General features: G+C 39.4%; 1 protein-coding gene across 2 annotated transcripts in view; it reads left to right on the plus strand.

Annotated features, from left to right (window-relative positions):
- The window catches only part of rps6ka3b (ribosomal protein S6 kinase, polypeptide 3b), a 65,359-nt gene extending 49,700 nt beyond the window's left edge, over nucleotides 1–15,659 (plus strand). Inside the window, exons 10-22 of one of the 2 annotated variants that reach the window (XM_044338867.1) lie at nucleotides 845–915; nucleotides 1,619–1,707; nucleotides 2,925–2,989; nucleotides 3,124–3,226; nucleotides 3,430–3,539; nucleotides 4,965–5,087; nucleotides 5,180–5,269; nucleotides 6,841–6,999; nucleotides 7,084–7,245; nucleotides 7,877–7,953; nucleotides 8,229–8,346; nucleotides 9,069–9,209; nucleotides 11,582–15,659. In XM_044338867.1, coding sequence (XP_044194802.1) covers nucleotides 845–915; nucleotides 1,619–1,707; nucleotides 2,925–2,989; nucleotides 3,124–3,226; nucleotides 3,430–3,539; nucleotides 4,965–5,087; nucleotides 5,180–5,269; nucleotides 6,841–6,999; nucleotides 7,084–7,245; nucleotides 7,877–7,953; nucleotides 8,229–8,346; nucleotides 9,069–9,209; nucleotides 11,582–11,704 — 1,431 coding nt within the window. In that variant the 3' untranslated portion in view covers nucleotides 11,705–15,659. Of the gene's footprint in view, nucleotides 1–844; nucleotides 916–1,618; nucleotides 1,708–2,924; nucleotides 2,990–3,123; nucleotides 3,227–3,429; nucleotides 3,540–4,961; nucleotides 5,088–5,179; nucleotides 5,270–6,840; nucleotides 7,000–7,083; nucleotides 7,246–7,876; nucleotides 7,954–8,228; nucleotides 8,347–9,068; nucleotides 9,210–11,581 lie in introns of both variants that reach the window. The other variant, XM_044338866.1, reaches the window with a different exon arrangement.
- The last annotated feature ends 126 nt before the right edge of the window (nucleotides 15,660–15,785 follow it).

The following is a 15,785-nucleotide window of genomic DNA, read 5'->3' on the forward strand; positions in this document are numbered from 1 at the left end:
TTGGTTCTGCTACCACTGAGAGTGTCAGACGCTGGATATTTTAAGCTTTTACTCATTATTTTTCTAACTATTTCAACAATTTATCTGTTACTTCTGACTAATTATTTCAAATGTTTATCTATTTTTTGCTAATTATTTAAACCTCTGATCTGCTTCTTCTAGCTAACTGTTTCTTCTTCTCTGCTGACTTTCTACCAGTCAAGTTTCATGCATTCAAATACAGCTGCGACTAACGATTATTTTTATTATTGATTCATCAGCTGATTGTTTTCTTGATTAACTGACTAGTCGTTTTGTCTATAAAATGTCAGTAAACACAAAAAATAAATGCCCGTTATAATTTCCCAGAGTCAAAGGGAACATCTTCAAATATCTTGTTTTGTCCAAAACTTACAATACTCAGTTTACTGTCATGAGAAGCTGAAACCAGAGAATTTCTGGCATTTTTTGCTAAAAAAAAAGCGACTAAAACGATTATTCGATTATCAAAATAGTTGCCGAATCATATTTTGTTGATCGACCAATCACTGCCTCTCCACGCTCAACGTCTTTAAAGTGTTTTAACTGGCTCAGGTTGGTCGGAGGTAAATTTACCAAATTTATCCTGTTTCGATTGTTGTTTTCCTCCTCGACACAAATATGTGGACACATTTTTTTTTGTTGAGCTCTTCCACAACCTCTCCTCGTCCCTCCCGACACCTGCAGAAGCACCTCTGGTTGTTATCGGAGTAGTAACAATAGTTCAGCTACTTATTCTACAAGAAACACATTTTGCTGATGTTGTTTAATAAAAACGATAAACCTCCTGACCGGTGGTGACGTGTGTGTTTTCTCTGTCTTCCAGTTTGAGATGCTGACGGGAACGCTGCCGTTTCAAGGCAAAGACCGGAAGGAGACGATGACCATGATCCTCAAGTAAGAAACTTTATACTGTCGGCAAACTCTCATCCAATCACCTCCTAACAGCTTTATTACAGCTCAGTGTTCATCCGAGATGAGACGGAGAGAGAAAGTAGAGGAAGAGACATTGTTTCTCCTCCTCCTCCTCCTCCTCCTCTTCCTTCCTCCTTCCATGGAGTCAGCCCAGAGGGGGAAAGTGAAGGATTTATATTAGAGGAGATAAAGTGCAGCACTCAGGAGGAAGATGAGGGTGTAGATGAGGAAGGCTGGCCGGCTGGCCGGCTGGCTGGACGGACGGATCAGAGGAGAGATAAGAGTGTTAAAGCGATAGCAATTTACAACGCCGAGGGAGGCGGCGAAAGAGAATTAGGAGGGAGGCGAAGCGGAGGATGAGAGGTGAGAGAGTCTAATTAGGTTCAGAGAATAAAAAAAAAAAAAAGATTTGCAGGAAATATTAACCCGTCCCACTTCCTGCGTCGTCTCTCTTTCACTCTCGGTGTCTGTCTGTAAAAAAAAAAAAAAAAAAATGCTGATGTGACTCTCTGCAGAATGCTGAGTGTGTTTCCTGTGTGTGTGTGAGATATACCAGCGTGTTGTCTTTCACATACTTTCAGTTTGGATTTACAGTATTTGATGACAGCTGCAACAAACTGCACTTATTCTGTTTCTTTGATTTCTTTTAAAAACATATAAAACATTTGTCTTTGTGTGTCCGCAGGGCCAAGTTGGGGATGCCTCAGTTCTTGAGTTCAGAAGCTCAGAGTCTCCTCAGGAACCTGTTCAAACGTAACCCCGGCAACAGATTAGGTAAATTCAGTTTAAAACGAGATCAAACTCGTCCACGCACGGCTGAAGCAACACAACGATTTAGTATGTGGAGGATATGCAAACAGATTATTGATTTCACTGTATAACTCAGTGAAGACGGGAAAAATTAAAAGATAATTACAAAAAAGGGGATTTCATGGAGGATGAGATTACACGTCTAGACTTTCTAACACTGGGTTGTAAAGCAAAAATCCTTTAATTCATATTCAAACACATCAAACTTTCATCAAGCTGTCAAACAGCAGAGTCAATAGGAAGTGATTAAAAACCGCAGTTGTTTGTCTTGAGAAGTCTTGAATTGAATTTGGTTTCTTTTAAAAAAAAAAGGTCTTAGAAGGTGTTAAAAGCCTTAATTTTAATTTACAAACTATTTTTTCCTGCCCGTCGTAGACTGTGATGTTTTACATCTTTAAATTAAAAGTGTGATTGTTTCAGCAGTTGATTGTCCTGCAGGAAGCTGTTCAATCCTTATTTAAAGAGTTTCAAAAACTCTTTTTATTGGTTAATCCATCCATGCATTTTCTGCTGCATGTCAGGTCAAGATTTATTATATCATGAGGATTTATTGTGATTATAATAATAAATAAATCTAGTCCATATTGTCTCTACTGTTTCTCCATCATACTTTCAGACTTTGGACGGTGAACAAAAGTATTAAACTGCATTTTATTTGGTCTTAAAAAGTCTTAAATTTATCTTGAAGCCTGCAGAAACCCTTCATCACCAAAGACATGCACATGAGAAAGAAAAATCTAATTTCGTTCTCTCAATTTAATAATTTGTGCAGCATAAATATCCTCTGACTGAATGCGTTTGCTGCCATCTGCAGGACGTAAACGGTAAATGTGCTGCAGTTGTAAATATCACGTCTTCTGTCCACTCAAAGCGCTTTTACACGACACGCCAACATTCACTGTTTCATAACAACGTCCTGCTCGTTCACACATCGATGGCGCAGCCTTTAGGAGCAGTTTGGGGTTCGGTATCTCGCTCGAGGACACTTCAACATGCGGACCGGAGGAGCCGGGGATCGAACCGCCGATCTTCCGATTAGTAGACGAGCAGCTCTACGTCTGAGTCACAGCAATAAAATAGGCAAAATAGATAAATGGAGAGCTCTTATTTAAGTAATCCATGCTCACAGGTTATTAAATGTAAAGTCCAACTGCACCAGACTGATGTTTAATGTGTTGTAGGAGCTGGACCAGACGGAGTCGAGGAGATCAAGAGGCATCAGTTCTTCAACACCATCGACTGGAACGTAAGTGTCTTCATTCAACGAGTGTTTAATTTCAGCCACAGCAGCGATCAGAAATGAATGATCTGACTTTCCTCATTCTGTCGTTGACACCGTGTTTCTCCGCTGAGGTTTTAATATTCTTCTTCTCTCTTTAGAAACTGTTCCGCAGAGAGCTCCACCCTCCTTTCAAACCGGCTGCAGGACGACCTGACGACACTTTCTATTTTGATCCGGAGTTCACAGCTAAAACACCCAGAGGTACACACTCCTCCTCCTCCTCCTCCTCCTCCTCCTCCTCCTCCTCCTCCTCACACGCTGCTGAGCTGAACTACATCCTGAATAAAATCTGATTTCATTGAGCAGTGAGGATGAACAGCTCTGTGTGTGTGTGTGTGTGTGTGTGTGTGTGTGTGTGTGTGTGTGTGTGTGTGTGTGTGTGTGTGTGTGTGTGTGTGTTTCAGACTCTCCGGGGGTCCCACCCAGTGCCAACGCTCATCAGCTGTTCAGAGGATTCAGTTTTGTGGCCATAACAGAGGAGGAAACACAACCGTTACCCAATGCTATTGTACAGGTAAACACACCTAAACGCTGTATTTAACATGTCTCAGAGGCAAAGTCAGATTTATTGGGTTTAAGGACACGTTCACAAGACAATAGTCAGCTAACAAAACCATACTGGACATTTAAAGATCTCTTCAGTCCTTGTTTTGTGTGAAAACGTATTCAAAAGTTTATCTGAAGCTAATATGAAGCTTCGGCCATTTAAATCAGTCAAATCGAGCAGATATCTGTCGACTTTAAAGCCTTTTTAGTAAGAAATTCTCTCCTTGTGTTTCCATGTTGTGCAGTAGTGGAAGGATTGTAACAAAATGAGGTAAATTTATACTAAAAATACTGTAAATTTGGATGATATCTACATGATTTGACTGATTTTGACAGCTGAAGCTTCACAGCTTCTTTTCACCTGGATGGATGATTGTGGATTTCCATCGTTTTAGTGCTTCTAGTCTACTTCGCAAATCTAAATAACAACAGAAAAACAGAATACACAGTAAAACAGAAGTGGCGATCACTTCTGCATCTGCAACAAATATAGCAGCTACAGGTTTCTGTGGCTCTAAACTAGATAACATATTGTGGAAGAATGCCTTTTTGATAATCAGGAAGAGCGATTGGCTTCATAAGATTTGATTATATCTTCTCTTCAGTGTCACTAACCTTAAAGTTGCTATAATAGATGTTCCTTATAATACTAATGTCTGATCTGTCAGTGTGTCATGTGTTGGTTGTGACTCGTAGTGATGAACCTACAGAGAATTATCAGTGACTCTGCAGCTCCTCTCGGCTTTACGGAGCTTTATAGTGAGTTTCAGCTCATTGTTTATCCGTCCGGCTGCAACTTTACTGTTCTGGTTCACTCTCAGCGTCTCATAGCGTCGATTTCAGAGAAAAAGCTGTAAAAAGCCACTGTACACTACCTGCTCAGCACCAAACAGACACAGTTAGCTGTAGACTAGCTGGTGAACATAGTGGAGCATTTAGCAGCTAAAGAGCCAGATATTTCCCTCAGGAGTTGGTAGAGAGCTAAAACAGAGCTAAAAGAGAGTGAATATTGGACTCACATTCACCAGGTGGACAGAAACATGACTCCACATGAATGATAATGTTGCTCCGTAACTGCTGGATGTGGAAATAAGCATCTAACAAGTTCAACATATCAACTTAAAAGCTGATGATATGACAGAGTTTTGTTCACTAAGATCAATCCTGGTTGGCTGGGTTATCTAGACAAGTGTGTGTGATGTTGAAAGACCCAAAAACACCTGATTACTCCAGGTTACATCACTAATAATGTGTCCCAGATGTCTGGTAAACGTCTCCACCTCCAGTAAAGAGACGTGGCTACATCCAGGACTGTCTCCTAACATCCTAATACCCTAATTATGAATTATCACCAGTAATATATGTATTAAAGTCTGTTTTTTGCATGTAGCAGCTTCACAGAAGTACGTCCCAGTTCTCAGACGCCTATGAGATCAAAGAGGACATCGGCGTCGGCTCCTACTCCATCTGTAGGCGCGGTGTGCACAAAGGAACCGGCATGGAGTACGCTGTCAAGGTAAAACACATCAATCACCATCCACAGAGTCTGCAGCGTAACATCTGTGTGCAGCTTTCTTACACCGTGAACGCTGTTTGTTATGGTTCCAGATCATCAATAAGGCCAAGAGGGACCCGACGGAGGAGGTGGAGATCCTGCTGAGATACGGGCAGCACCCCAACATCATCACTCTCAAGGACGTGAGTCGTACTGGTTTTATTTATCATTTTAACACTTTTATAGGACGAATCCACTCTTAAAGCTTCTGGAAACGTGGCTTGAAATCATAAAAATGCATATATGATATCAAAGTTGAGTGTCTCATGAAGCATCCACAAAAATCTGAATGAAAATAAACATTCATAACTATTAGAAGACTTAGCTCAGAAACAGCTCATTTGGCTGCTCAAAGCATTTCTCAGGACTGTGTGGGCGTGTCCAGATCACGTTTGATTGACAGCTCACTTTCAGCTCAAGTACCGTTTTATTTTCTATTCATTCACTAAAACGTTTTGCTGATATGGAATAAAATACCAAATCTATCAAATGGACACTACTTGGTTAGAAAGCTTGACTAATCGACTAACTAGCAAAGCAGGTTAAACCACCCAAATCTGTTTTTATTTAACTAAACCTCCCAGAGTATGATGCTAATCGTTTTAGCATCTTCCATTCACTTACATGAAATGGTTAGCATTAGCTTTTCTATTCAAAACTTTTGAGCTTATTATCAATTACCCCGGTGGTCTACTAGTTATCTTGACTAATCGGCTAACTAGCAGACTAGAGTAGACCACACATATCTGTTTTTAATTAATTATACCTCCCAGACTACGAAGCTAAGTGTTTTAGCATCTTCCATTCACTTACATGAAACGGTTAGCATTAGCTTTACTTTACTACACTTTTGAGCTACTTATCCACACTCCACTCCGTGATTAATACAGATTTGGGTGGTGTACCTGAGTCTGCTAGTTAGCTTAACACAGTAACTTTCAAACCATATCAGGCTAATTTGAATTCTCAATCTAGCTAAAAGCAAAGAAAAGTGCACTGCATGCAGGAGACAAGAGTAAGTGTTGTGAAGTCAGTTATTATGTAATAAATTCCCTAGTTTAGCCCCGCCTAACTGCAACCCAGTAACAAGGGAAGAGAGAAACTTTCTGAAGAATTACATAGACTATGTCAGAGGCTATGTTCTCATAGTTTTTAGCTGTTTACTATATGCACATCAGATCCTAAATTACATCATTAATAACCAATCATGGATTTGCCTTTCCAGAGGCTTTAAAGCAGCTGTTTTATTATATCAAATCAGCCTGTATTGTTTTTTAAGGGTTTATATGCTGCATTTACTCAGTGATCAGTGTGTCGGGGTCACTTTCGTACCGCTAAGTCAACCTGAATATCAGTTGATGTTGCTGGTGGACAAAAAAAATGTTAAAAATGTAAAAAAATACTTTCCTGCCTTTAAAAATCCTTTCAGGGTAGTTTCAGTTTTTCAGTGACTCACTCTAATTAGAGTTAAAAATATAATCTTGCTGCTGGGTGAAAACGTCCTCACTTGCATCAGCTCCAGTAACTACAAGACAAATTTATCTGCATTCATGTTTTTTTTATTCAGTTCTGCTTTTTTTTGAAAAGATAGTTACAGAAAGTGTTTGCCAGTTTTAGTTAATGTCTCTTATCTATACAATGCATAAGATACACATAATATTTATAATATTTGTGCATATTAAATGTGACTAAAGTGTTATTTTTGATGCTGTAGGTGTACGACGACGGCCGGTCGGTGTTCCTGGTGACGGAGCTGATGAAAGGCGGCGAGCTGCTGGACAAAATCCTCCGACAGAAGTTTTTCTCTGAGAGAGAAGCCAGCGCCGTCCTCTACACCATCACCAAGACGGTGGAGTACCTGCACGTACAAGGGGTACGTTTTATACGTCTCCGTCCCGGCGGGTTTACGGCGCTTTAGACCTGAAAAACTGACCTTCCTGTGTGTTGTGTTTTGCAGGTGGTGCACAGAGACCTGAAGCCCAGTAACATCCTCTACGTGGACGAGAGCGGGAACGCCGAGTCCATCCGGATCTGCGACTTCGGCTTCGCCAAACAGCTGAGGGCGGAGAACGGCCTGCTCATGACGCCGTGTTACACTGCCAACTTTGTGGCCCCTGAGGTACGCCGCCCGCTCTGTGTCATCTTTTATATCTGTTTTATAAGCAGTAGGGCACGAGATTGTTTTTAATTTGTTGCTCTGAAATCAGATGTTTGTAATTTAGGCTGCAACAAACGATTCATTATTTAAATACTAGAATATTTGACTTTGAAAACCGTCTTTCAGAATTTATGTGTCGGCGTCTAAATTTCACTTTGTGACTTTATAAATAGTCACTTTCAAGTTGTACAGTTTAAAAAACTTTGTTTTCAGTATAAATATTTATTTTAAATTCAGATACAAGAACCCTAAAATAAATAAATTCCATTCAGACTCGATTGTTATCTTGAATTTTGAGTTTTTGACTTAGCTTGAATTTATTTCCTTTCATATTTATGTTTTTATGGCTCTCAAATGTAAAAACAGGTTAAATTTACCCTGAACAGCATGTAAAAGTTAACAAAACTGAGCAAAATATAATAAATGTTTAAATATTTTACAAAAACGAGGTCATATGAACATCAACACTCAGCTGACATGAAGTGTAAATACATGCATAAAAGGTGTTGAAGTTGTGTGTTGGAGCAGCGAGAGAAAGCAGGAAAACAGATGTTTATCTGTGAGGTGAAACAGTTTGTTGTGTGTGTTGCAGGTGTTGAAGAAGCAGGGCTACGATGCAGCCTGTGACATCTGGAGTCTGGGAGTCCTGCTCTACACGATGCTGACAGGGTAGGTTTACTGCACTGTGGTTAAAGTGTTTACATCAGAACATCAGATTTGACTTTTCTGGGGAAGAAAATTAAAATAAAAATGATATTGAACTTAATTTTTTAAGACTTTAAGACTCTTCTTGTGAGTCTAAATCACATCAGTAATGAGTCCCTACGAGGAGAGAAAATGTGAAAGATTCAGGTGCATAATAATGTTTATGAAGCTTGTTTTTTACTGTTCTTCATCTCCTCCTCCTCCTCCTCTTGTCCTTGGTTCTCTATGTTCATCTCCAGTTTCACTCCGTTTGCTAACGGTCCAGAGGACACGCCGGAGGAGATCCTGGCTCGTATCGGCAGCGGGAAGTTCTCACTTAGCGGAGGATACTGGAACTCTGTTTCTGCTGAGGCGAAGGTGTGAACGCTGACGCACACACACACACACCCAAACACACACACACACACACACACCTACAAACAAACACACACACACACACACACATTCAACCAAACACAGCTAACAGGAGCAAACAAATCAACTCTTTGGTTGTATATGTTGGTGTTTTTATTTATTTATTGTCTTTACAATTAAAACAAACATATAAAACACACAATACTATTACATCAACAGAAACAACAACAACAACAGAAATGAAGACAGGAATAGTCCGAAGAAAAACAAAACAAAACAAACAAAAAGAAAACACACATGGAGGGAAGCTGCCAGAGTATCAGTCAGTCTGCAACATAGCAGCAGAGCTCATGAGTTATACAGTAAAGTCTCATCAAGCTTCCACATCTACAAAAAGTATGAATTCCATTCGCTAAAAACGAATCTGTTCCATCTCAGCAGTAGCGAACGTTTGGTTGAGCGTCTTCTGAAACATGTAGACGATGAAGACTTCCTGTTTAGTAAAATTAATCTCTGATGGGAGAGAAGAGCAACCAGATTACAGTCTGACTGAAAGTTTATTTTATATTGTTTGGAAAACCAGTTAAATATGTCACACCAGTACTGGACAGGAGTTTATTCTCAGTTCAGGTGACTGTACGTTGACCTCAACATGCAGAAGGTGATTTCTAACGTTTGACATTTGACCCTGACCCTCACATGTGACCTCTGACCCCTCCTCACAGGACCTGGTATCCAAGATGCTGCACGTCGACCCCCACCAGCGGCTGACGGCAGGTCAGGTCCTCCGACACCCCTGGGTGACTCACAGAGACCAGCTGCCCAAATACACCCTGAACAGACAGGACGCCCCGCACCTCGTCAAGGTGATGCATTTAATTATACTGTATATACACACTCACACTCGTTTACATATATTTATACTGTATATACACACACACACTCGTTTACATATATTTATACTGTATACACACACTCACACTCGTTTACATATATTTATACTGTATATACACACACACACTCGTTTACATATATTTATACTGTATATACACACACACACTCGTTTACATATATTTATACTGTATATACACACACACACTCGTTTACATATATTTATACTGTATATACACACACACACTCGTTTACATATATTTATACTGTATATACACACACACACTCGTTTACATATATTTATACTGTATATACACACACACACTCGTTTACATATATTTATACTGTATATACACACACACTCGTTTACATATATTTATACTGTATATACACACACACTCGTTTACATATATTTATACTGTATATACACACACACTCGTTTACATATATTTATACTGTATATACACACACACACTCGTTTACATATATTTATACTGTATATACACACACACTCGTTTACATATATTTATACTGTATATACACACACACTCGTTTACATATATTTATACTGTATATACACACACACTCGTTTACATATATTTATACTGTATATACACACACACTTGTTTACATATATTTATACTGTATATACACACACACTCGTTTACATATATTTATACTGTATATACACACACACTCGTTTACATATATTTATACTGTATATACACACACACACTCGTTTACATATATTTATACTGTATATACACACACACACTCGTTTACATATATTTATACTGTATATACACACACACACTCGTTTACATATATTTATACTGTATATACACACACACACTCGTTTACATATATTTATACTGTATATACACACACACTCGTTTACATATATTTATACTGTATATACACACACACACTCGTTTACATATATTTATACTGTATACACACACACACACACACACACTCGTTTACATATATTTATACTGTATATACACACACACACTCGTTTACATATATTTATACTGTATATACACACACACTCGTTTACATATATTTATACTGTATATACACACACACACACTCGTTTACATATATTTATACTGTATACACACACACACTCGTTTACATATATTTATACTGTATACACACACACACACACACACACACTCGTTTACATATATTTATACTGTATATACACACACACACTCGTTTACATATATTTATACTGTATACACACACACACACACACACACACTCGTTTACATATATTTATACTGTATATACACACACACACTCGTTTATATATAATTATACTGTATATATACACACACACTCGTTTACATATATTTATACTGTATATACACACACACACACTTGTTTACATACATTTATACTGTATATACACACACACACACACTTGTTTACATATATTTATACTGTATATACACACACACACTTGTTCAGGTTGTTTGATGGCAGGTGGATCTTATTTGTTCTTCACATCTGATCTTTTCAACCTGGTTTAAAGAATTTTTAACTATTTATGAATCATTTGAAGAAGTGAAACTCAAATCAACACAAAAGATGAACAACTGTGCTACAAAACATCTTGTTCTGATTAAAAACAAGCCTGTGAACATCAAAACATTGGTGGAGAAGTTAACTACGACTCCCAAGGTGCATTTCAGCAAGAAACGTCCAATCACAGAGCTTAAAATGTTGTCACATGACCAGCTAACGGCAGACAGAAGCTAATTTAAACAAATTAAACAATTTAAACAAAAATAAATCGTGTCGTCCACTGCATCATGTCTGACAGCTGCCTGTTGAAACAGCTGCATCTAATATTTCTATTATTGATGAGTCTGTTCATTATTTAAACTGATTGATTGTTTAATAGTTTCCAGAATTCAAGGTGACTTCTTCAAATTTCTTGTTTTATGAAAATCGTTGCCGGTTATTTTTCTGTTAATTTACTAGTAAATGAGTAAAGTTTATTTAGTAAAGCACCTTTTCACAGAGTAAGGTCTCAAAGTGCTTCATAAGAGTAGAATAATTAAAAATAAAACCATAAAACAGTAAAAACAAACAATAAAACATCAACTAAAGTCATTAAAACACAGAGTTACAGACAGTTTGAGGCGAGTCTGAACAGACGAGTCTTCAGCTGCTTGTAAAGACGCCAACAGATCGTTCATGGAGTAGAGGAGCGTTCCAGCGTCAGAGATCCATCACCTTCGTTTAAAGTCGAGGTTGAAGGACGACCAGTAAACTCTATTAATTAATTGATTGGTCTCTTGATCGTTTCCTGACTCTTCTTCTCTTCTCTCTGCAGGGAGCGATGGCCGCCACCTACTCCGCTCTCAACAGGAACGTCCCTCCTGTCCTGGAGCCGGTGGGCTGCTCCACTCTGGCCCAGCGGAGGGGGGTGAAGAAGATCACCTCCACCGCTCTGTGACCTCACAACCTTTAAACCCCGCCCACTCCCCCTCCCCCTCCCCCCCCCCCCTCCACCTCCACCTCCACCTCACCTCCTGTCAACTCTGACCTCGATCTGACCTCCGCCGGACCCCTTCTCTCCAGTCCGGTCTGGTGAGACAGACTACTGATGGACCTAGGAACCGCTAACGCCAAATAGGAGCACAGAGACCGCCGCCCCCCCCCCCTCTTCCCCACCTCCTCCTCCTCCTCTGCCCCGCCCACCCTGTCCTGCACCTTAACGGACTCTTCTGATTGGCTCTCTTCTGCTGTCTTACTGTAGAGTCCGCGAGGTTTTCATCCAGAAAACCCGACGACTCTTTCCAGCCGCAGAGGGTCGAGTCCTTCTGTGGCGTTTTTTTTTTGCTTCGGACAATCAGCGCTGCCTCGCGGACCCAGAGACTGAGCGCGCGTCAGGAATTTAAAAACGTACTGTATTTATTTACTTCAACAAAAAAAAAAAAAAACGGGGAAAATTTGATCATAGGAAAACACAAATAATCTTAACGTATGCATTTAAATAGCTAGGATCGTTGTTATTATACTGTCGTGATGGTTCTGCGTAGATGTAGATCCTGCATTTAAAAACCTCAAGTAGCCTCTGAGATGACGGCGTCTACGGAGAAAGGACAGAATCACTGATGAATGTTCACCCACGCAGAGTAGAGCAGCCTCGGCCTCGAAAATATTTAACCCGCAAAAACATCAAGAGGGCATCTAGTTCTAATTAATCTCTGACTTGATGCCTTTTAAGGTGAAGAAACGTCTCCTGCAGTCAGAAACCTCCAGTATTTCACTTCCAGGTGCAAAAAAAAAACGATGAACAAAAAAAAAAAACTCAAACTGACCAGCAGACGGCTCGATGCTGAAGTGTCTGATCAGCGTATCAATAGAGATGCATCGATCAGATACACCAGATCAGTATTGGGACAAATCCACTGATAATGTGATCAGTCGTCAGTATCAGCAGGAGGTCGAAGTATCAGAATCACTCACAACTGATCAATATATCAGTTTATGTCCAAATGAAATCAAGCTTTTCTTGACCTGAATGTTTTCCACGTTCGTCCAGTTTTAAAGGCAATAATCGTAGATAATCGTCCTCGTTAAGAACCTTCAGCTTTATAGATTATTGATGCTCATGATGCAGAAAGAATCCAAATATTCTCCATCAGCTTTAGTTAAATCATCAAAGCACATTTTGGTTTTTATACTTTTAAAGATATGAATCTGTTGACAAACCCAGTAGAGCTGCAGTTACAGATGATTTCCTCCAGTAATAGATTAGTTGTTTGGTCTTTAAAACGTCGTTCACTGTTTCCCAAAGAACAAGATGACGTCTTGTTTTGTCCACAACCCAAAGATGTTCAGTTTATTATCACACAGATGACTGAAGAAACAAGAAAACCTTCATATTTGAGAAAACGATTATCAACTCAGCTTTAATCAGTTTAAAGCTGCACAAGTCAAGTTCAGGAAGGTTTGATTTTTTTTTAAAACTTGAAGCACTTTGTTAAATTTATGCAAAGTGACGACGATTTAAATTTCTTTTTCACAGCATCGGTTTTTGAGGTGGAACAGACAGACTGAGCTCTTGTATTTGATTGTTTCCTTTTATTTTCTTCTTTAATCTGACACCTTTCACAGCAGTGTCTGAACCTTTAACCTGAAGCTGATTTATGCAAAAACAGGTGAAACTAAAGCATCTTCCTGGTTGATAAGCTGTTCAATTGTGTATTTTTTTTACATAGAACTTCTTGCCTTGTGCAGCTTTAACACAGCGATGAATTTAAATTAAATCTTCAGAAGGCTGTTGGTGCCACGATAGGAGACGGGTCACATGTTACACAACCACAATTTTAAAAAAAAACAAACATGGCGGTAATCGTTTCCTGTTGAGGATTCATATTTCGGCTGAAATCATCCTTTTTTTTTTCCTCCACATAACAAACAAGAGGATGTTGTTGTTGTTACCTGGTTACTTTGAGGACAAAATGTTGGAAAACTTCCTAAAAGAGGACGACAAAAAAAAAAAAAAAGGCAAGAGAGCTTCCTGCTTCCACAAACGATCGGCGGCGTGAGAACACTTGAAACCCGGATCTGTACGAGCCGACTGATCATCATCTCTGTGTGTGTGTGTGTGTGTGCGGCCGACGGAGCTGAACTGTAAATACATAACGTGTCGAGCAACTCAGGTTTCTAATGAATTAAGACAATGATGCATTTCCATTTGTCCGGGAGGAGGCGGATGTACATAATAAGCACATAGATGTTGGAGATGATGAGACGAGAGGCGACATTCATCAGACATGCTGTGTTGATAAAACAAAGAGTGTTATTCCAAAACCTGATGGATACGTTTCATCTTTACTGATGTTATTATGTCATCGACGCTCTTAAATTAACATCAACAAGAAAGAAATCATTTAGTTTAAAGGAAAACAGAAAACTATCAGCCTTTTCCTTTTTCTGGTTTTGGAATGAAACTCTTCTTGTATCATGTGACCGACTTGATGTCAGCTGGTTTGTGATCTGAATGTGTTTATGTCTGTCAGCAAAGCCCTTTAAAACAAAACAAAACAAAACAAAAACAGCAGACTGTGTTAAAACTGTAGCAGAAAAAAAAAAAAAAACTCAGCAGGCTTCACATCCACCTGCAGCCATGTTGGAGGTCTGTCAGTGAAGCAGTTAAAGGGTCAGTTCACCCAAATTACAAGAAGACACACGGTGTTATTCACTTTAAGGAGTTCAGCGTTTTTAGAAATATCAATCTCATGTCTGTGTTAAGCACAGAGCTAGCTTAGCTTAGCTTAGCTTAGCTTAGTTTAGCTTAGCATAAAGACTGAAAGCGGGGGGAAACTGCTAGCCTGGCTCTTTTGAAGCAAACACAATCCGCCTATCAGCACCTCTAAAGCTCATTAATTAACAGATTATATCTCATTTATTTAATCCGAAACACAAACGGATGATTCATTGGCTGCCGGTTGGAGTCTCTGCTGGTTGCCTGGCAACCGTTACAATGACAACAAGACTCCAGGAAGTTAATCCTTAATGTCTTTTTTTACACCTCAATTTTTGTCAGGATAAAAGAAACAACTTTTGTTAACTGGGGACAGGCTAGCAGTTTCCCTTTGTTTCCAGTCTTTATGCTAAGCTAAGCTAACCGGCTGCTGGTTGTAGCTTCACATTTAACAAACAGACACAAGAGTTGTGATGATCTTCTTACTCTCAGTGAGAGAGTGAGTAAGGCTGCAACTAATGATTATGTTCGTTATCGATTAATCTCCTGATTATTTCTTCTTCTTTATTTAATCTCTTAAAATGTCAGGAAACTGTTACGCAATGTCCGACACAGTTTCCCACAGTTTACTCTGATGTACGACAAAGAAAAGCATCTAAATGTCACATCTGAGAAGCTGCAACCAGAACATTTTTGGCATTTTTGTTTTAAGACAAACGACTAAAGCGATCAATTGATTATCACAACAGTCGCAGATCGAGTCATTGACTTATTGTCCAAAAATTGGAGAAAAACATCCCTTTAAAATGCTCCGGAAAAAAAAAGAAATTTGAACATCCAAATCCACGACAACTAAGCAAACTGAGGAAGACAGTGTGATCCGATCGAAAGCTCCTGAAGAGCCACTGAGCCGCTGTGAAAATCTTTATTTCTCTGTGTGTGTGTGCGTGAACTGGCCTTTTAAATACAACACAGAATCAATCACAGGGATCAGTTTTGAAATGATCGACAGATCCGAGTGTTGATCTCACGGTTTTTCGGTATTCAGGGTCTTTCCGCAGACGTCCGTGTGTCAGCGTCATGGTCGCCTTCTGCAGTAACCTAAAGCTGAACCTGTGTGTGCCTCTGCTGCAAAAAAAAACAACAACAACAACAAAAAAAACTCCTCTGAACTGTGATGATTTTTGAGGAGGAGTCACGGACTGTGTCGACTAAAGACAATCAGCGAGCACTAAACATAAAGTCACGTCCTCTCTCTCTCTCTCTCTCTCTGCGCCAGACGTCCTGCATCCGTCTAAAACCAGGATTCATTCATCCTGCA

This window comes from Thunnus albacares, chromosome 21 (assembly GCF_914725855.1).
Source record: "Thunnus albacares chromosome 21, fThuAlb1.1, whole genome shotgun sequence".
Classification (NCBI taxonomy): Eukaryota; Metazoa; Chordata; class Actinopteri; order Scombriformes; family Scombridae; genus Thunnus; species Thunnus albacares.